Source organism: Saccopteryx bilineata, chromosome 1, assembly GCF_036850765.1.
Source record: "Saccopteryx bilineata isolate mSacBil1 chromosome 1, mSacBil1_pri_phased_curated, whole genome shotgun sequence".
Classification (NCBI taxonomy): Eukaryota; Metazoa; Chordata; class Mammalia; order Chiroptera; family Emballonuridae; genus Saccopteryx; species Saccopteryx bilineata.
The window spans coordinates 46,932,163-46,953,354 of NC_089490.1; the positions used below are offsets into that span (position 1 = coordinate 46,932,163).

General features: G+C 39.5%; 1 protein-coding gene across 7 annotated transcripts in view; it reads right to left on the reverse strand.

Moving 5' to 3' along the window:
- Positions 1-21,192, reverse strand: part of SLC17A5 (solute carrier family 17 member 5) — a 69,107-nt gene that overhangs the window by 24,712 nt on the left and 23,203 nt on the right. For all 7 annotated transcript variants that reach the window (XM_066253703.1, XM_066253672.1, XM_066253699.1 and 4 more), the window contains 5 exons: positions 20,234-20,467; positions 16,590-16,677; positions 14,327-14,413; positions 13,176-13,294; positions 2,955-3,113 (listed from right to left, as the gene is read on the reverse strand). In XM_066253703.1, the coding sequence (XP_066109800.1) occupies positions 2,955-3,113; positions 13,176-13,294; positions 14,327-14,413; positions 16,590-16,677; positions 20,234-20,467 (687 nt within the window). The remainder of the gene's footprint in view (positions 1-2,954; positions 3,114-13,175; positions 13,295-14,326; positions 14,414-16,589; positions 16,678-20,233; positions 20,468-21,192) is intronic.

Genomic DNA, 21,192 nt, shown 5'->3' on the forward strand with positions numbered 1-21,192 from the left:
GGTCGGCAACCTCATTAGTCAATAGAGCCAAATATCAACAGTACGATGATTGAAATTTCTTTTGAGAGCCAAATTTTTTAAACTTAAACTATATAGGTAGGTACATTCCTTATCGAGGTAGCGCCTGCACGTGGTATTTTGTGGAAGAACCACACTCAAGGGGCAAAAGAGCCACATGTGGCTCACGAACAGCAATTTGCCAATCAGGGGGTTGGCAATTAATTAGGGCATGGTCCTAATTACGCCTGGGTTGTGGGTTTGTTCTCTGGTCAGGGCACATACAAGAATCAACCAATGAACTCATAAATAAATGAAAGAACAAATTGCTATTTCTATCTCTAAAAAAACAAATCTTGAGTTTAAATGTCTATACAAGCAAACCTTGCAATGTCTTTACCAATTTACTATGTAAGCCCAAACCTTGCTAAGCTTCCTTACTAGAGTACTTTCTTTCTAAAAAAAAATTTTTTTAAATTGATTTCCGAGAGAGAAACATTGATTTGTTGTCTACTTTATTTATGTACTCCTGGGTTGCTTCTTATATATGCCCTGACTGGGGATCAAACTCGCAATCTTGGCGTTATCAGGATGACACTCTAACCCAGGGGTCAGGAACCTTTTTGGCTGAGAACACCACATATTTTAAAATGTAATTCCGTGAGAGCCATACAAATACTTGTGTACGTTATGCATTATCTAATAAAAATTTGATGCTGTCCCGGAGGACAGCTGTGATTGGCTCCAGCCACCCACAACCATGAACATGAGCAGTAGAAAATGGATGGATTGTAATATATGAGAATGTTTTATATTTTTAACGTTTTTATTATTTTTATTAAAGATCTGTCTGCGAGCCAGATGCAGCCATCAAAAGAGCCACATCTAGCTCGCGAGCCATAGGTTCCCGACCCCTTCTCTAACCAACTGAGCTACCTGGCCAGGGCACTATTGAGTACTTTCTTTGTCCTGTCAATTTTTCACAAATTCATTGTTTCTTTGTCTAAAAAGTATAAAACGGTGCCTGGTTTCATCATTTCTTTGAGTGTCATTTTATGATCTATTGTGATTCTCCATGTGCATGTATTAAATTGGTTTTCTCCTGTTAATTTATCTTGTGTCAATTTTATTATTTCATTACTAGTCCAACCATAATAACTAAAGAAACGTAGAAGGGGGAGGAGTTCTGCCTCCTCCTCAACAGGTTTGGTGAGCCAGTCAGGAAATGTCCCTGCTGGGAAAACTGCCTTTTCCTGGCGCTGTGGCAGCCGAGAGAGCCACGTGCAATCTGACATTGAGAGGGCAAAGGGTAAACTTACCTTGTCAGCCTCACAGAATCTCCGTTTGTAGGGTCCAATGGAAAACAAGGAGGTGAGAGTTTTATTCTCTCTATATTTAGATTAGCAGGAGAATTAGCTCCTTCCACTCCTGCTGTTTCTTAAGTGATTTTAGTTGGAAATAATCAATATGCCATTTTGGGATGCTTGAGGTGGCCTGCCCTGGGTCTCTTTAATAATGTATGAGGGTTTCATTACCTCTACCCTCAACACCACTTGTTATTTTCTTTTCTTTTAATTCTAATAAGTGTGAAGTAATATATGGTTATGGTTTTGATTTCCATTTCCCTAATGACTAATGATGTTGAGCATCTTTACATGGGCTTATTGGCCATCTGTGTATCTTTGGAGAAATGTCTATTCAAGTCATTTCCTCATTTAAAAAATGGGGTTGTCTTTTCATTATTGAGTTGTAGGAATTCTTTACATATTGTGGGTACTAGACCCTTATCAGATATATGATTTGCAAATATTTTCTCTCCTTCAATGGGTTTTCATTCTTGACAGTATCCTTTGATGCACATTTTTAATTTTGATAAGTACAACTTATCTATTTTTTACTTTGGTTACCTGTGTTTTGGTGTTCTATGTGAGAAATTGTTGCCCAGTCCAAGGTCACAGGGTTGTATACTTTCTAAGAGTTTTATCGTTTGAACTCTTACAGTTAGGTCTTTGATCTAACCTTCATTTTGAAAGCAAAGATACCACCAACTTTCCTTTTAAACTGTGTCTTTCTCTTTTTAGGCTTTTCCTTACTCTCTTTAAAGACAGAATCCATCAATGTAAGTAGAGATAATAGGAACTACATCAATTTGAGGAGTTCAAAGGAGCTGGCAATTCCAGGAAGGTCCTCCTTATACAGCTTTACAACTGCAGCTCTCCCAGTGCCTGAATGATGCTGTAGAACACCCTCTGCATAAGAACCTAGTACCCCCAACTCCTCTGTCAGCTGCCATCAGAGTCCAACTACCATCCTTTTTTTCTTTTTTAGTGAAGGTGAGAGAAAGAGAGAGGGATGGACAGACAGGAAGGGAGAGAGATGAGAAGCATCAGCTCTTAGTTGCAGCACTTCAGTTGTTAATTGATTGCTTTTTCATGTGTGCCTTGACTCATATGGGCTCTAGCCGAGCCAGTGACCCGTTGCTCAAGCCAGCAACCATGGGGTCATATCTATGATCCCACGCTCAAGCTGGTGACCCTGTGCTCCAGTTGGTGAGCCTGCACTCAAGCTGGCAACCTTGGGGTTTTGAACCTGGGTCCTCAGCATCCCAGGTCAATGCTCTATGCACTGTGCCACCACCTGGTCAGGCCACTACCATCCCTCATAGAAGTGAATATTTATGCCACTTGAAGTTGTCATCCACTATCCTGGCATGTTCCTAAGGATTAGTAGGGTTCTGTGGTTAAAGGGGTAGCAGCCAAAAGATACTTGGAATCAAGATGAACACACACTGAGAAAAGAAAGAACAACTATGAAGCAGAAAGAGAATTCTCTAAAATTTAGTATATTAGAGTACAATGGAAGATACAAAATAAGTTAATTTTGCATTGATAAAAGCAAATTCTGTGTGTAACTTAAAATCTGTACTTTATATAAGAAGCATATGATTACATTCTTACCTCTTGAACATTGAATCTTAGGATCTCCTTCATATAAGTGGGCAATAATGTCAACAAAGTATAAAAACCCCAGTTATAAGAAAAGTGTGCAACGACAATAGCCCAGAGTGGCAGGGACTTTAGGATGGATATCCATGGCACCGACTTCTGTGAAGAGAGCTGAAAATACAGGCACATTCAGGATGAGCTACAGCTGTGTATTGCTGTGTGTAGATCTGTACCTTATCAGCTAAAATTCCATCTAGAACATTATCAACCTTAATTAGTAAATTCCAGATTTTTTTTTAATCTTTTTTTTTTTTTTGTATTTTTCTGAAGCTGGAAACGGGGAGAGACAGTCAGACAGACTCCCGCATGCGCTCGACCGGGATCCACCTGGCACACCCACCAGGGGCGAAGCTCTGCCCACCAGGGGGCGACGCTCTGCCCCTCCGGGGCGTCGCTCTGCCGCGACCAGAGCCACTCTAGCACCTGGGGCAGAGGCCAAGGAGCCATCCCCAGCGCCCGGGCCATCTTTGCTCCAATGAAGCCTTGGCTGCGGGAGGGGAAGAGAGAGACAGAGAGGAAGGAGGGGGGGGTGGAGAAACAAATGGGCACTTCTCCTATGTGCCCTGGCCGGGAATTGAACCCGGGTCCCCCGCACGCCAGGCCGACGCTCTACCGCTGAGCCAACCGGCCAGGGCAGCAATAGGACTTTTTTTATGGCGCTATTTGGAATAATAGTCTTCAAAGTAGGGTGTGAGCATCCCAGGGGTGTGCAAGATGATCCACTGGGGTGTGGAGACATATTAGAACTTTTATTTATACTCACTTTTATTCTAAAAAAAGAAAGTAAACTCTATTAATATTTAATAAATAGGTTGGGCTTGGAGTGTATCAGATGTAAAAGAAAAATAACAAAATGGAGTTGCTATTGTCAGGAGAGCAATATAAAATGGAGCTGGGAGGCCTCAGGAAGCTGAGTTAATGCACCCCCTCCATGTGAAACAACGGCTAACCCAAGCGGCTACATCCTGATGAAGCTCCTGGAAATGGCTCACATAACTGAACTCTCTTGTAAGAAGTGAAATCTGCACCCAGCAATAGATAGAAGACACAAGTGTACGTCGGCTGGCAGCACCCACCACGGCTCTTCCACAGCAACGGCATGGCCTCTTTGGGAGGCCCTCTTTTTCTGTCTTTATAAATATGGCCCCTTTCCCTCCCCTTGGAACACATTGGGTTTCTATTCAAATCTATGTCTCCAGGATTTGCAATTCCTAAAACAAAAACAAAAATCAACAAAAAACTGGCAAACAGAACAAACAAAGCTTTTATTGCCTTGCAGCGCTTGGTTAAAATTGATCGACACGGGCAATCCCACTGGTCTGTTTGCCCTCAGTGAATTGCAGTGTATTACAGTTCACACCTGTCTTTTAAAGTGGGTTTATGGATTTTCTTAACAAGTTTTAATTAAAACAAATCTCACAAAATCAACAGTGTTTTCAACGGATTCTTACAGTGTCAATAAAAGGGAATTCTAATAATGAGCACAAGTGAACAGTAAGGAAACAGCTGACACTTCCTCACGAGGTCTCTGTCAGCTGCCTCACCGAGCAAAACGGGCAGGCTCATCAAATACAACATATTTACACACATTGCTGCCATTAAATAAGTAACATTATTGCTAATCTTTAAGTGATAAAAAGGCATTTCCCATTAAAAATTTTATTTATGTATATACTGTTCATTTCATCTTAATCACCCTCTAAAATACCCACTTTATACTGCGCAGCAGCCACCGCACACTGTGGCCAGGGCGCCATGGCCCGGGCCCACGCCCTCCTAGAGGGTTGGGGTCTCTCTCCCGGAATTGAGGTGGGAGCCCTGCAGCTCTAACATCACCCTTATCCCAAGTCTTTTAACCTGGGTGTCAGCCTCTTTTAAAAAATTCATTTATCGATTTCAGTGAGAGAGGAAGGGGAGGGAGAGAGGAGGGGAGGGAGAGAGGGAGAGAGGGAGGGAGGGAGAGAGGGAGAGAGGGAGAGAGGGAGACAGACAAACACTGAGCTTCTCCGTATGTGCCCCGACTGGGGATCTAACTGACCACCTTTGTGCTTCCAGATGATGCTCTAACCAACTGAACTATCCAGCCAGGGTGGCAGTCAGCACTTTAAAGAGATCCCTTGAGTTCTGGCCACTAACTGCCCCCTCCCCAGCTGGGACCTTTTGTCAAGACTGTAACTACTGATATTTGTACACCCAAAGACTATTTTGTGATTTAAGGAGAATAAAATTAACTACTGTTAAAAAGTCTATTTTTACATGTTTTCTAATACATAAATACAGTAGTACATGTAGATAACAATGAAAAAATATATAAACCCAGATTGTTAGACCCACCACCATTTTACTGATGCATGATCAAGAAAGGATCAACCCCCAAAATAAAAAAAAAGAAAAAGAAAAGCCTGGAGACCACGGGCTGGGCCATCAGATCATCACATTTCCTATATACGAGGCTCTGCAGTTTCTTTCCCAAAAGCTAGACAATGTTTCTGCTTTCAGGATTCACTGTTATTTCAAAAAGACAAAGAATCAGCATTAACCCTCTTGTGGAACAAGTACCTTTTCCCGGGTACTTGTTATTTGACTTGGTAGCAAGGCTTTGTGTTCTCCACTATGCATCAAAATGGAGACTTGGGAAGGGAAGGAGAGGGATCACTTATTCTATACAGCAGTGGTTCTTTATTTATTTATTTATTTTTAACTTTTTTTTTTTTTTTACTTTTTTTTTCTTTTTGAAGCTGGAAACGGGGAGAGACAGTCAGACAGACTCCCGCATGCGCCCGACCGGGATCCACCCGGCATGCCCATCAGGGGCGACGCTCTACCCACCAGGGGGCGATGCTCTGCCCCTCTGGGGCATCGCTCTGCCGCGACCAGAGCCACTCTAGCGCCTGGGGCAGAGGCTAAGGAGCCATCCCCAGCGCCCGGGCCATCTTTGCTCCGATGGAGCCTTGGCTGCGAGAGGGGAAGAGAGAGACAGAGAGGAAGGAGGGGGTGGGGGTGGAGAAGCAAATGGGCGCTTCTCCTATGTGCCCTGGCCGGGAATCGAACCCGGGTCCCCCGCACGCCAGGCCAACGCTCTACCGCTGAGCCAACCGGCCAGGGCCACAGCAGTGGTTCTTAATTCCAGCTGTGCTGGAATCACCTTTGGCACTCCGAAATTAGAGATGGCAGTACTCTACGCCAGGTCTTTTGAATAAAAAACAATAACAAAACCTCTGAGTGTAGGGCAATGGTATATAGTCTAAAGGTTTATGATTCTATAAAGCAATGCCTCCCAAACTTTGCTGTACATTAGAATCACCTGAGGAACTTAAAAACTTGTTGTCAACATCACACCCCAGACCAATTAAACCAGGTTGGAGGTGGCTATTAAGGTAGTGGCAATGTTTTTTTTTTAAAGATACCCAGGGGATTTCAATGGGTAGCAAAATTTGAGACCTCTTGTTATAGAGATGAAATATCTGCAACCTCCCTATCCACCCCCACTGCTGGAAAAGCTCAGAGATGAGAGGAAGAATAAGACCAGTCTAGAGATTTTAGAATTCAAAGGAATTTGGAGCATAGCTCTTTTTATATGGTTTTGAAGCCCACAAAGGAAATGAATCACACTTCTGTGTTGCAAGGTGCAAGAAGCTGAAATGTATCGGATCTCAGAAAACTAAATATATTCTTAATAATGTATCCCTCTCCCGAAAGTGTGTGCTCATTCCTACAGACTCCTGCTGTATGTACTTGCAGGTATTGACTCTGCTGTTTTAGAAGACTATATGGCTCTGATAATAGCTTTTGTAGTGTTTTACCAGTATTTAGGCATAATCTTGTTTGTACAAATGAAGCAAAACTCAAGCAAATTTAGCCATACCGGTATATTTTTACCACCCATAAATATCAACTGAATTTTTAATAATTTGGTAAGTTTGGAGAATCGCCCAACCAAGACCAGCTATAAGTGGAGAGTGACATCAGCAGGACAGTCGAGTACATCCTAGACTCACTTGGCTCCATCCACAGACAAAGGTGCCTTCGTGCGAGCTATGGGATGCAGCACCATGTGCTAAGGGACCTGAGAGGGGTCATACACCTGTGCATCGGATCAAAGCACAGCAGACCTTGGTCCTAGATGTGAACTCTGAGGGGGGTTGTGAACCAGCTCTCGCCCCTCCTGGCCAAGGTCGGGGAGCCCTTGGAGAATAATGATTTAGTCAGCCACAGACAAATCCTACCATATACAACATGAATGGACCTTGAGGGAATTATGCTAAGTGAAACAAATCAGACAAAAGATAAATATTGTATGATATATGTGGAATTTAAAAAAAGGAACTCATAGAAACAGAGTAGAATAGTAGTTACTAGGGGCTGAGGGGTCAAAGAGTATAAATTTCCAGTTATAAGATAAATAAGATCTGGAAACAATATACAGCATGGTGACTATAGTTAATAGTACTGTATTATGTACCATACTTGAAAGTTGCTAACAGTATTCTCTCCACAAAAAGGCAATAGTAATTATGTGACGTTTGGAAAAAATATGATATGCACATGTTACAACTTACTGTTCATTTGCAAACGACCCAGTTTGCAAAAACAACAGCTTTCTTTTCTCCCAATAAGAATTGTGAGATCAATTCATAGTATATATTTCCACATTATAAGTTATGTTTCAGGGAAGAAAATTCTTTATTTATAAAAACATTCAAGTTAAACGTGCCTTTTTAAATGTTACTAGGAGAAACTATCCAAGTGTCTAGCAGACACTAAAAAATCCTGCAAGGTTTTAAGGTGGTGCTGTGTAATACTACTTTTACAGAGACTGAAGTGTCCTTCGTCAGCATTTCTCAGTGTGGTGACCAGCAGCCATGTGTGGCTGGCTAGGAAGACCTTGCAATTTGGCAAGAGAAGCATAGAAACATAGGAACTGAATTTTTAATTAATTTAGTTTGTTAAAATTTAATAGGTGGGCTAGTGACTATCATAACAGATGACACAGATTTAAGGTAAAACCTTAATAAAATCAAAACAGCCTTTTGTGCTGTTCTAAATCTAGAAATTATTCTCCTGCAATTGTTTGAAAATATTACTTACAGCAGACTTGTCAATCAAGCACTGTCCACACACACACTCTCTATGGCTTCATTAACCCAAATGGCAATGACATCAGAGCTCTACATTACTCTAAGATGCCGCTGGTGAGGACTGAAAATACACTGGAAAGGACATTTTTAAATTGCTAAGATCATCTTCCCGACCAACATTTTCAAAGCAAATTTTCTTTAGAGATTTTTGAAGGAACAATCAACAAGGTCTTAAATCTTGTACAGAGAATGTATTATTAAATTTGTAGCTAAATGAGTTCTCTTCCATACGAGCTGAAATGAAAAAGGTCCAACTACAAAAAATTATTTCTTGTCAAACGTGTTAATTTTCTAGAACATAGGAAGGGTAAATACTTGAGTATATTCTACATGCAAGGTCACAAAAAAATGTTTTTCCTGTCAAATGCAAGTGATAACAATTTAGTTTACAAAAAGTTGCATGCAATAGGTGTTCTTAATTTACAGCAACTAAATATACAAATCAAGGTCCCCATTTACTTCACAACATTGCCAAAATGGATACTCTTTCTTTAAGATATAAAGGAGAATCAAAACATTATAAAACATGCTGTTATCAGGAATTAAGAAAAGAAAAAAACCAACACTGGATCTCTAGGAAAGAAAATCTCTCTGGGTGAACTGGTAATGTCTTTGCACAATTTATTATTAAAAAGACATCTTTAAAAGAGAGTAGAAGTTGATGGTCTTAAGCTAGCTTTCTAAGTTTAACTGCAGAATGCCCTGAAGATTTTATTGCTCTGTTTGTAACAATATCTAAATCAGAATTAGAACTACATGTGCTACCATGAATGTAAGATCTACTGTACTTATTGTAAGAATGAAATCACGTTTCTTCCTGTAAGTACTGACTTTTTCTTAGCTTGGAATGTGAGAAAGCATTCTAACAGGAATCCCTGCCTACCTGGCTCAGGTCTCTCCACACGGTGGTCAGTGTAAGCTCTAAAATGCAACCCTCATGCTGTCACCAAGCCTATAAACAATTCATGGCATCCCAGTGCCTACAGGATAAAGTTTCCCAGGATGACCTGTGAAAGTACAGTCAATGAGACCCAGGAGACCCTCCATGATCTGTCTTCTGCCTACCCCCTGTATCTCCCGCTGCTCATTGCTGTTTACATTCAGCTATACCTGCCTGCTGCACTTCCTGGCTGATAGCCCCTCTGCCACCTGTGCCTTTGGTCACACCATTTCCTCGGCCAGCGATGCCTGCACATCTCCCACTCCCCCAGTTTGTCTGGCTAACTCCATCTTTCCTTTCAAGATGGAACAGATACAGCTTTTATTAGTGAGAAAGAAAAAGGTAGCCTCAGGCTGTTGTCATCTGAGCTGGCCTGCTTCTAACAAACTAGGTCATGGTGTTCAACCACTGAACTTGAACAAAGCCACTCTATAAACAGGATGGAATGAGACAAAAATAAGACCATTCTATAATTCTATCTGAGCACAGACAAAAACAAGAATGCTATAAACCACAAAAGGAGCAAATATCTCTTCTGGCTAACAACTTTAGCCCCACCTTCTAGATACAAATTAAGATAATTAAAAAAAAAGAGAAGTAGCTACTGCTCTCTTGACAGCACCAAAACAGTAGTTCTTTAAATCCTCCAATCAAAGAAGTCTAAACTGTAACAAGTTCTTCTCAACTCTCTTACTGAGATGCTTTATGATGGTGCTTTCTCCCTCACTGAAACAAACCAAGAAACACAACTTTGTTGGACTCTAGGTATGTTCTCGATGGTCTCTGGACAGAGGGCACTGCACCAGAGGGCTTTCCTGTATCTCCCGGGCTGCCTGAGGCCCCCTGCCTGCTGTCTGCCTTACAGCACTGCATCATGCAGTCTATAGAGATTGAAATTCTGTTCATGCATGTCTGTCTCCCTCTGGAGATCAAAACCCCCACAAGAACGATGTTTTGTTTCTTTCTGTTACTAATTTTTAAGTCCTCAGTACCTGTCAAAGAATATAGGGTATAATAAATTTTCATAAAATGTTTAAAGAATGAATAAAATACAACAGATGCTGTATATCTTTGGATCCAATAAAGTTGGAACTTCATGAAACATCACTGTTTTATAACATTTTCAACTACCACATCATCTGGTTTAAGAATGCAGTTTGAGGTTCTATGAAACAATCCTCCTAACTCCTCTTGCTTCTGAATATTCTACTTCCTGAAGCATATGAAAGAACAAATTAATCTTAGGTTTGGATAATGGACAGATTTAGACACACATCAAGTAGAGAAAGCTTTTAAAAAAATCTGAAACCGGCGCTGGCCATTTGGCTAGTGGTAGAGCACTGGCCCGGTATATGGAAGTCCTGGGTTCAATTTCTAGCCAGCGCACACAGGAGAAGCACCTATCTGCTTTTCCACCCTTCATCCTCTCCTTTCTCTCTCTTCCCCTCCTGCAGCTAAGGCTCCATTGAAGCAAAGTTGGCCAGGGTGCTGAGGATGGCTCCATGGCCTCCGCCTCAGGTGCTAGAATGGCTCTGGTTGCAATGGAGCAATGCCCCAGATGGGCAGAGCATCGCCCCCTGGTGGGCATGCTGGGTGGATTCCCCGTCAGGCACATGCGGGAGTCTGTCTCTGCCTCCCTGCTTCTCACTTCAGAAAAAAAAACCCAAAAACCCTGAAACTAAAGTTTCTAAGTCCATAAAAATAAAGTACTAGAAAAAGCTAGCTGTTGGCCATCAATGCTGAGAAAATGTGCAAAACATATCAAATTTTATGTGGCAAGACCTGTTTACAAGGCATTAAATTCTATTCCTTAAGGGGAAAAAGTGGGTAATTAATTTGATTAACATCATGGAGGACACAAAGATCTCCAAGTAACTTCCCTTTTTACATTGCTGATTTCTTCTAAGCTTTTGCTGACCTTTGGCAAAAACCAAGAGATGACATATTTCCTAAGTTCAGCAGTTTACAGAGACATTTGTAGCAAAATTTAAAAACTTAAAAGAAATGTAAATGAGTAGTAGTTTAAATACTGCCTGGCTATACTGTATATATTTATTTGTTTTTCCCCTTTTTATTTTAAAAATTAAATTTAATGGAGTGACATTGATCAATAAGAGTACAAAGGTTTCAGGTAAACATTTCTATAGCATTTGAACTGGTGATTGTTTTGTGTGCCCATCACCCAAAGTCAAATCATTTTCTGTCACTGTATTTGTCTCTCTTTACTTCCCTCCCCCGACCTCTACATACTATATATAAAAATCGAAAACATCAAAAAAAAATTGAAAACATCAATGTTAAGAACTTAATGGGCAAGAGAAGTTTCAAATGAAATATTTTATGTTCTTAAACTAATAAAGTGATATGACATCATTAAGAATACTAAGAAAAGACTATATATATTTTCATTTTTCCTAATGTTTTCATATTATTTTTTTATTTCCCCCCAAAGGCAAATATGTTGTTTCCATGTCTTGAGTATTTACTATATTAAATTATGACACACTTTTATTTCTGATTTGCTATTTATTGTGTTTGATTAAGTGATAAAAATTTAGCTTTAATAAGATATAAACTTTTTTTCTAAGATCTACTCCAGAGGGACAATTAGGAATATATTATATTATTAGATATAATAAATTGCTGTCCTCATTAAATCACACTTATTTAAAACACAGATAAAAATATACTAGTTTTCTAACATGTAACATTTAGAATGTAGCTATAAGATTCCTTTCATAAATAACACATTTTATTTTCTACTAATTAAGAAGAAAAAAATTTAAGATTCACTTCATAATCATTACTCTAGAAAAAAGATTTTCAACCAGTATGCTGTGGCACACGAGTGTGCTGCAATAATTAAAATTTTTCCCCACTGATTTAAGCGAGGGAGAGTGGGGGGAAGGGAGAAAGAAAGAGAAGCATCAACTCATTGTTCCACTTAGTTCCATTTAGTTGTGCACTCATTGATTTCTTCTATTAAGTGCCCTGACTGTGATTTAAACCCGTGACCTTGGTGTGCTGGGTTGATGCTTTAGTCACTGAGCCACCTGGCCAGGGCCTGAAAGAATTTTTAAAACACAAAATATCTGACTATTTAGTCAGGGGCACTGACCTCTTTTCCCTTAGATTGTCAAATAAAAAAATGACAACAGTCAACATGACAATAGCTGTCTTGTGTGAATGAATCAAAATTATAACAGGCTGTGGTTCAGTGACTCAGTTGGTTAGAATGTCAACCAGATACACCAAGATGTGGGCTGGATCCCGGGTCAGGGCATATATAAGAATGAATGAATGAATGAATAAATAAGTGGAACAATAAATCAATGTTTCACTCTCTCAAGTTAATTTTAAAAAAAGATATGATACCCATTTTTTTGTCATATCAGTAAAAAATGTATTTTTTGGTCTGCTGAAGAATTTTAATAATTAGTTTATGTGTGTCATGAGATGAAAAAGACTGAAAATTGCTGCTCTTAAGTAATTTTTTCATAGATTTAATCTAGAGGCAATTGGAATTTTTCAGACTAAACAAATCAATACTTTGTACATTTATTTCATTTGCCTGCTCCACTTTATTTACAGCATGCACAATAAAAAATACCTATTAAAAATTGGTATCTTGGACTTCTGGTCAAGATGGCAATACAGTAAAAAAAAAAAATTGGGCCCTGGCTGGTTTGCTCAGTGGTAGAGTGTCGGCCTGGCGTGCAGGAGTCCCAGGTTCGATTTCTGGCCAGGGCACACAGGAGAGGCACCCATCTGCTTCTCCACGCCTCCCCCTCTCCTTCCTCTCTGTCTCTCTCTTCCCCTCCCGCAGCCGAGGCTCCACTGGAGCAAAGTTTGCCCGGGCGCTGAGGATGGCTCTGTGGCCTCTGCCTCAGGCACTAGAATGGCTCTGATTGCGGCAGAGCGACGCCCCAGATGGGCAGAGCATCGCCCCCTGGTGGGCATGCCGGGTGGATCCCGGTCAGGCGCATGTGGGAGTCTGTCTGACTGCCTCCCCGTTTCCAGCTTCAGAAAAAAAAAAAAATTGGTATCTTAATGCTGAAGAAAACAAAGTTTATAAAAATATACCATAGTCCATACCTGATTTTTTAATGATGAAAGAATGTATTCCCTTTCCTGGTGGGAGATTGTCTTGTGAGTTTCCGGTGTATCACTAACTAACCAGATCCATAAAACAAACCAAATGATTCCAACTATACCTTGAAATAGAAAAACAGTATTTAAATAAAATTAGAATGCGTCAACAGCAATTTTCACATATCTTGAAAAAATTATGTAATTATAAACTCAGTGTAAATTTGGTTTCCATTTAGTTTTCATTTCTAGTTCCTCTCAAAATTCTTTAATGGGATAATTACTTTCTGTATTATTTCCTATAAATTTTTAAGAGAATAATTTTTGACCGTATAACTCTGCCTATCAGAGTATACCAGACAAATCTTTTATTTTTATGTACTTATTTAGTTTTTTGCAAAAGTTTATTTGGAAAGTCAGAGGTGTAAGAAGTGATCCAGTTGGGCTTCGTGGGCTCAGGAAACAAGTTACAGAGGGAAAATAAGGGTCCTCGGCGCTTAGGGAAAGGAAGGGCAGACAGGACACACCTGGGGGAGGAGGAGAGAAAGACACTGGGGCTCCAGAGAGCCGCCCTGGGAAAGAAAAGGGTGGGGACAGGTGCAGGCACACTCAAGGCGCAGAACACACCAACAGATCTTTTAAAATATAAATTTCCACAATCTATTATTTCCACAGCTATATTACTATTGATTTTTTTTGTTTAGATTGCAGATAGATTTCCTGCATAAAATGCCTTTGTGGCAATCTAATTTATTTAAAATGTGTAAGATTATGCTAATGAGATTAAGAAATAAAAGGTCCTGGGACAAGATTAAAACTACCAAGTGAAAGCATCTATGTACTTTGCTTGAGAAGGAATTTGTCAAAATATACATTTCTATAATATCCAACATAGCATTTTTTGATAGTAAGTATAAGTATTTAAGTGCTGGATTTAACAGCAGTTTCTATTGAGAAGCAGTCCAAAAGCAGTAGCAGGTCAAAACTCATGTAGATCATTTTAACCATGTTAACTTCTTATCAGTGTTTTAGAGCTTTGTGGTTTAGGAGATGATTACTTCAGTGAATTAATATATATTTTAAACAAATTATAAGATTACTATTACATTTTGGATTTGTTATATTATAATTTAGGTTAAAATTTTCAATCAACTTACCAAAAAAATAGAAGACATAAGTCCAATTCATGTAGAAGCAAATTATTCCAGAAAGAGGAAGAGAAATTACTGTCCCAAGTTGTGCTCCTAGAACAACAAAGACTTTGTAAACTTTGGAGAAAGATGACCAAGAAGGGACACATCTACTGCTTCAAGAAGATGGGTGACAGATAATGGAGAAGAGAAAGAATGATTCAGATTCTACAAGAGCTGAATTAGTCACATGTAAATACAACAATCCATTTTCTTAAGGAATCATTTACTAGAAAACCCATAATATGTAAACTATATATGTTATTATGTAGTTCCACTAGTTAAAACTATGTAGTAGTTATTGATGAGTTAAAAGGCTCCAATCAATATAAGACCTATTATAATATGAGCTAGTAGATGCCACATTAGAAATCCAGGTATCTGGGGTTCAAAGATGGTCCTGGAGGCTGACAAACGTGACCTAGATAACACACCTGACGAAATAAGAATGAAGCTTTTAATATATGCCCAAAATATATTAGAAACAATTGGTTCAGATAAATAATAAAATTCATTTTAACCACCAAACACAAGACATCATAGTGTGGTGGAAGCTAAAATAATCAGCTATTATTTCTTGGCTCAAGTTTTGGTCTTTATTATTACATGCTAGAAAGTGGTAAGTGTCACAGAGCAGTATGAAAATTCAAATATGGGACAGATTAGCTCTTTCAGAGGTCAGGGAAAGATGTAAGCAGCAGCAATGGACTTTGAAAAGGTATGTAAGATCTGGTCTTATAGAAACAAGGTAAGAAAGAAGATACAGAGGGAGCTATAACAGGAGGAGTAAAGGAATGGAAGGAGGAAAGCAGTGAGTGGGTTTGGGAACTTCATCTGGGTGAAGGAACAGAATAGGATATTAGGGCTGGAAAAACAAGTCGAATAGTTACTGAATATCTACTCCATGCCAGGCTCTATGTGCCAGAGTACAGGCTAGTTGAAATGAAGTGGTGGAAAATGTAAAGAATGCTGACCACTAGTTCTAGTTTAGACTGTATTCAGTGGGTAAAGGGGAACCACAGATAGTACCTGTTCTTTTTTTATTTTATTTTATTTTATTTATTCATTTTTTTTTTTTCAGAGAGGAGACAGAAAGACAGAGAGAGAGAAAGAGAGAGAGGAGAGAGAGAGACAGAGGGGGGGGGAGGAGCTGGAAGCATCAACTCCCATATGTGCCTTGACCAGGCAAGCCCAGGGTTTTGAACCGGCGACCTCAGCATTTCCAGGTCGACGCTTTATCCACTGCGCCACCGTAGGTGAGAGTACCTGTTCTTGAACTTATCAGATATCTCATGTCAATCTCTGTACAGCTGCAAGAATCATTTTCTTAAATGGGATCATATCGCTCTCTTGATTAAAAACCTCTGATGTCTCCCCATTGTACTTTGGGAAAAAAAGAATCCTCATTCTTTCCTGTAGTCTGTAAGGCCTGATATTATCTGGTTTATATCTATTTCTCTAAGTTCTTACACCATATCCCTTTTATTCATTATGTTCTAGCCACCAATAGTGGTTTTTCATTTCTTTGAACCCTCATGCGTTTTCTACCTGAGAACCCTTGTACATGCTGTTCTGACTGGCTGGAATGCTCTTCTTTCTACTCTTTGCATGACTAGTTCGTTCTTATCCTTTAGGGTTTAGCAAATAAGTCACCACAGAGAAGACTTTCTCAACCATGGGATTTAAAAACAGTCAGGTCAAGATAATGAAAGAAAGGCTAGAGTTAATGGAAGAAAGGTTAGAGTTCTTGTGTAATCTGGTAAAATTAAAATTCACATATAAAGCTCATTCCATCTCACTTTAGAACAAAGTGACAAATACACGCATAGAAAAAATATATATGAAGATAATATGAAGAGATGGGTTGAGAGTCATGTATGTGCATTAGATAATAAAATTAGAAATCACAATTTAAGGATAAGTGTTCAATTTTTCAGCCATTGGACTTTTTACAAAAACAGAGCCTTCTCTATACCAACGTCTGAAAAGTCAACATTTTTTTGAAATAAATGATGGCAGGTGAAGAAAATGACATTAATTAATTAAGACAGAACACTATATACAGTTGAGCTAAAAGAGAAATTAATAATAAAATTATACCCTCAAAACTTAACTTTCCCCCTAGAAGGCCTCTGACATTACATGATTCTGGTGTGCAGGCACTTTTTATGCAAGGTTCATATGACATAACAAGTTATAGCAAAAATTTTTATAAGAATAGTTATCTCACCTGCATATGAAATGGTAAGGAGCTTGCTTCTTTCAAGAGGGGGAGCCCAAGATGACCACATGGCATGCATGGCTGGAAATGTAACACCCTGCGGAGGGAAAAGGATATTTCTGATGACATATAAAGTAGTTTTGTTAATGATTTTAATTCAGATAATTTTGATGTAAGAGAAATTTCTGGATAAGAATCAAACCAGAATCAGGTTCAGTGAGACGTCTTTATAGTGTTAAGTGAATCTACCTTTTAATGAAGTACTTTCAAAATCTGAACAAAGATTTGTGGATTCTGTCAACTAGTTTGAGGACTAAGGTAAGGGTTACAATAAATCTAAAAGAACGTACTGAATGACGACATAAGGGATCCCTCTCTCAAGGTTAATTTTACTCATTCGCTTTTGTCTTTGTTTTTTTGAGATGAAGGTGTGTGTGTATATACACACTTATGGGGGGAAAGAGAGAAACATCAATTTATCTATTCACTTATTTATGCATTCACTGGTTGATTCTTGCATGTACCCTGACCAGGGATTGAACTGCAACCTTGGTGTAGTGGGATGATGCTTTAACCAACTGAGCTACCCAGCCAGGCAGGGCATCATTCACTTTACTAATGGCTGAATTAAATGGGAATGTTACCAATATATAACTTTTAAAAATACTGACCTAATACTTTGAAATACTGGAATTAATTAAAATTGATCTTAATTGATAGGAAAAATGGTCTGGAAAAAAAATGAATTCAATTAGAGTGTTCATAGTTTTTTTTTCTAATTTTCTTTTCTTTCTGGGAATAACTAGCCTCGTAAACGCCAGGGACAGTGCGGAGAGGCAATGGAGGCTCCCAGACTGTGGAGAGGAGGGATGCTACGGAGGAAGGGAGAGAACAGGTTCTGGCAGATTGAGGCAATGGAGGCTCCCAGACTGCGGAGAGGAGGGATGCTACGGAGGAAGGGAGAGAACAGGTTCCGGTAGATTGAGGCAATGGAGGCTCCCAGACTGCGGAGAGGAGGGATGCTACGGAGGAAGGGAGAGAACAGGTTCCGGTAGATTGAGGCAATGGAGGCTCCCAGACTGCGGAGAGGAGGGATGCTACAGAGGAAGGGAGAGAACAGGTTCCGGTAGATTGAGGCAATGGAGGCTCCCAGACTGCGGAGAGGAGGGATGCTACGGAGGAAGGGAGAGAACAGGTTCCGGTAGATTGAGGCAATGGAGGCTCCCAGACTGCGGAGAGGAGGGATGCTACGGAGGAAGGGAGAGAACAGGTTCCGGTAGATTGAGGCAATGGAGGCTCCCAGACTGCGGAGAGGAGGGATGCTACAGAGGAAGGGGAGAGAACAGGTTCTGGCAGATGGAGGCAATGGAGGCTCCCAGACTGCGGAGAGGAGGGAATGCTACGGAGGAAGGGGAGAGAACAGGTTCTGGCAGATTCAAAGCAGTGGATTCCCAGCTCTCCTTGGCCACTCGCTAACTGTGTAGCCTCAGTTAATCTCCTCGAAATCCAGTTCTCTGAATGTAAAGCAGAGATAAAACTCCCTATCCTGCATGACTGCTGAAAAAAGAAGTGATAGCTGGTGCTATCAATGGAGAGAAGACTACATGCTTTAATACACTGTGCTTTCTTCTGATTCTTTCAAAAAGAAAATAAAAAATACCAGTAAAAGCAAAAATGATTTAGGCAGCATTCCAAATCGGGAAGACTTTGCATCATGAAGCAACAGGAGGAGTCATTACAGAAAAAACCTTAAGGCACTGAAAAGTGTCCACAAAGATTATACTGTAGAAAAGTTTATTATAAAACCCTAGGGACAATGTAGGTACATTTATGGTGAATCAGACACTAGGGATGAAAAATGCTGACCTAAGTTTATGAATGAGGCAATGTACATATAATACATACTAGAGAAATAAAGACAAAAGAACCTAAGAATAAACACAACTTAAATTATACTCAGAAACAGTTTCGTGAGACAGCAGCCAATCAATATACCATAATGCTAAATAAGTGGCATAAATAGGCAGTATGCTAAATATGGGAACACATTCAGCAAGGAGATTCACTATCTGAACAGAGCAAACATACTACAATTAAGTAAACTTACTTACTGGTAAGAAAAGAGGAACCTGATAATACGGTGGTAATTTTGATTTTGTAGTTAAGAGGGGTTTCTTTAGTACACCTCTATTTGATAAGGACAAAATAAGAGTGTTTGGATGAGTGATCAAAGCTTAAATTTAAATAGTATTTGGCATTTGCCGAAGTATTTTAGCACTATCCAATTTGAGCTGTGACTGAAATATGAGGCAGGTATTTTAGTCCCAATTTTAAAAAATGATGGAACTGAGGCCCAGAGATTAGGACTTACCTAACGTTTTTGCAGTAAAACTATTATTCAAACCCTGCTTTCCTAGCTCAAATTAGTGGCTTTCCAACATACCATAATACAGTATTACCTAAAATAACCTTTGTGCTTTACAACAAGCCCAGAGGCTACTATTTTGCTTGGGTTAAAGAAGTGTTGAGAGAGAGTAAACTAAATCTATGCTTTGGTTTCATGGGTAGAAGTTCAGAGTTAGAAATAAAAGGAGATCATTATCTAAAGATGGAGGTACATGTGATGAAATGCAGAGAAGTGGAGAGGAAAAAGATAAGAAATTAAAAAACTGCCTGACGAGGCGGTGGCGCAGTGGATAGAGCATCAGACTGGGATGCAGAAGACCCAGGTTTGAGACCCCGAGGTCACCAGCTTGAGCATCGGCTCATCTCGTTTGAGCAAAAATTCACCAGCTTGGACCTAAGGTTGCTGGCTCAAGCAAGGGGTTGCTCGGTTTGCTGAAGGCCCATGGTCAAGGCACATATGAGAAAGCAATCAATGAACAACTAAGGTGTCGCAATGCGCAATGAAAAACTAATGATTGATGCTTCTCATCTCTCCGTTCCTGTCTGTCTGTCCCTGTCTATCCCTCTCTCTGACTCTCTCTCTGTAATAAATAAATAAATAAAAATTAAAAAAAAAAGAAATTGAAAAACTTTTTAAAATGATAAGTCTTAGGAGGAGAGGAAAAAAGCCATAAAAATAAATAACAATTCTAAAAGCAACAAAAAGATCAGAAGAATCTTAGAGCCAAAGAAAATTATATAAAATGATAATTTGTTTCTATGTTAGGAGACCAGAAAAACAAACAAACAAATGATAAAGAGGAAGTTCTCTGAATAGCAACAAATCTAAAAGTATAAAAGGTAAGTCAATAACCTATTGTGTAAAATGTGTTTTAGATCTGTGCAATCAATGACACAGCAGAGATGAACTGCAGGGAAAGTTCGAGGCCCATCTTAACTGTTTTAATAGCGTTTAATTTCTCATCTCCTACAGTAAGAGAGTAAGGTGAGCTGTGAAAGGTCTCTTGGAAAATGTTTTCTCTACTCTTTGAGTAAAGCATTCAATTTCAGGGAGCTCCCACTAGAGACTTGATTGACCACAAAGGAAATCTACTCAGGTTATTAGAAAGTTAATACTTTTTAGTTAAAAGATAAAAGCCCTATTATCTTCTAATATCAATTTTTCGTTCTATTCATACCAAAGGATGATATCTTCAAGAAGACAAGAAAGTGATATAGGGGAAGAGAAAAAGAGAGAAAAGAATTACCTCTCCTAGTCCTTCCAGGGCTCTGAGTGCAATGAGAGCGCCGACTCCGAAATCTGCAGCCATGGGAGTAAACAGGGTGAAGACAGCAGTGCTAAGGATCCCGAATCCTAGCAGCAGTTTTCCCCCCACTTTGCTGGCAACGTATCCTCCAGGAATCTGTGTGATGATGTAGCCATAAAAAAAAGAACCGAGAATCCATCCTTGAGTTTCTGCATCCCACTGGTACCTTTTACCCTACAAAGATCAGAAGGAAGACAAAAACCAACCTTTTAAGATCTTGATTAAACAGCTCCTTTATCTTACTGGCATGTAAGTACATAAAAATGTAATTGTGAATCACTGTTTTAGACTAAAGAACATGCAAAGTTTCTATAAAGTAGGTGAGTCAACACGTAAGATGTATTTCCTGGAGGGAATGAAAAATCATTGAAAGTAAAAAACTTCAAGAAGGCTTGCTATTTTATGAAACTAGAATATAGGATGAGTTGCAGAGGCTTTGTAATGACCATGATTAAGAAGGCCCAAAGAAGAGGCACAGGCTTACTCCAGAAAGCTACTAACTAGGTACTGTAATGGCTGAGCCAGGCTTTGGAGCCAGGCCTGGGTTTCCGGCTAGCACTGTTACCTCCTGCATTTATATTCTGGGAGGATTTAATGAAAATGGCACATAAAATAAGGCCTTACACATACTGTGTTCATACATATAGATCACTAGTATCTTCCCATTTCAGACCAAGCACTTGAACAAGCATATAGAACAATACAAAGGAGCAAGAAGTTAAATCAAGCCACAAACTTCATGTGAATAGGAAATGTCTTTTAATTAGTAGCAGCACACAGTAAGGTAATGAAGATTTAATAACTGATCTGAATATGAGACATCTTTATTACATGTAGCTGTTGAACCGAGCCAACATGTTAAGAACCATTTCAGGATTTCTTTTTATTGTAGTAAGGCA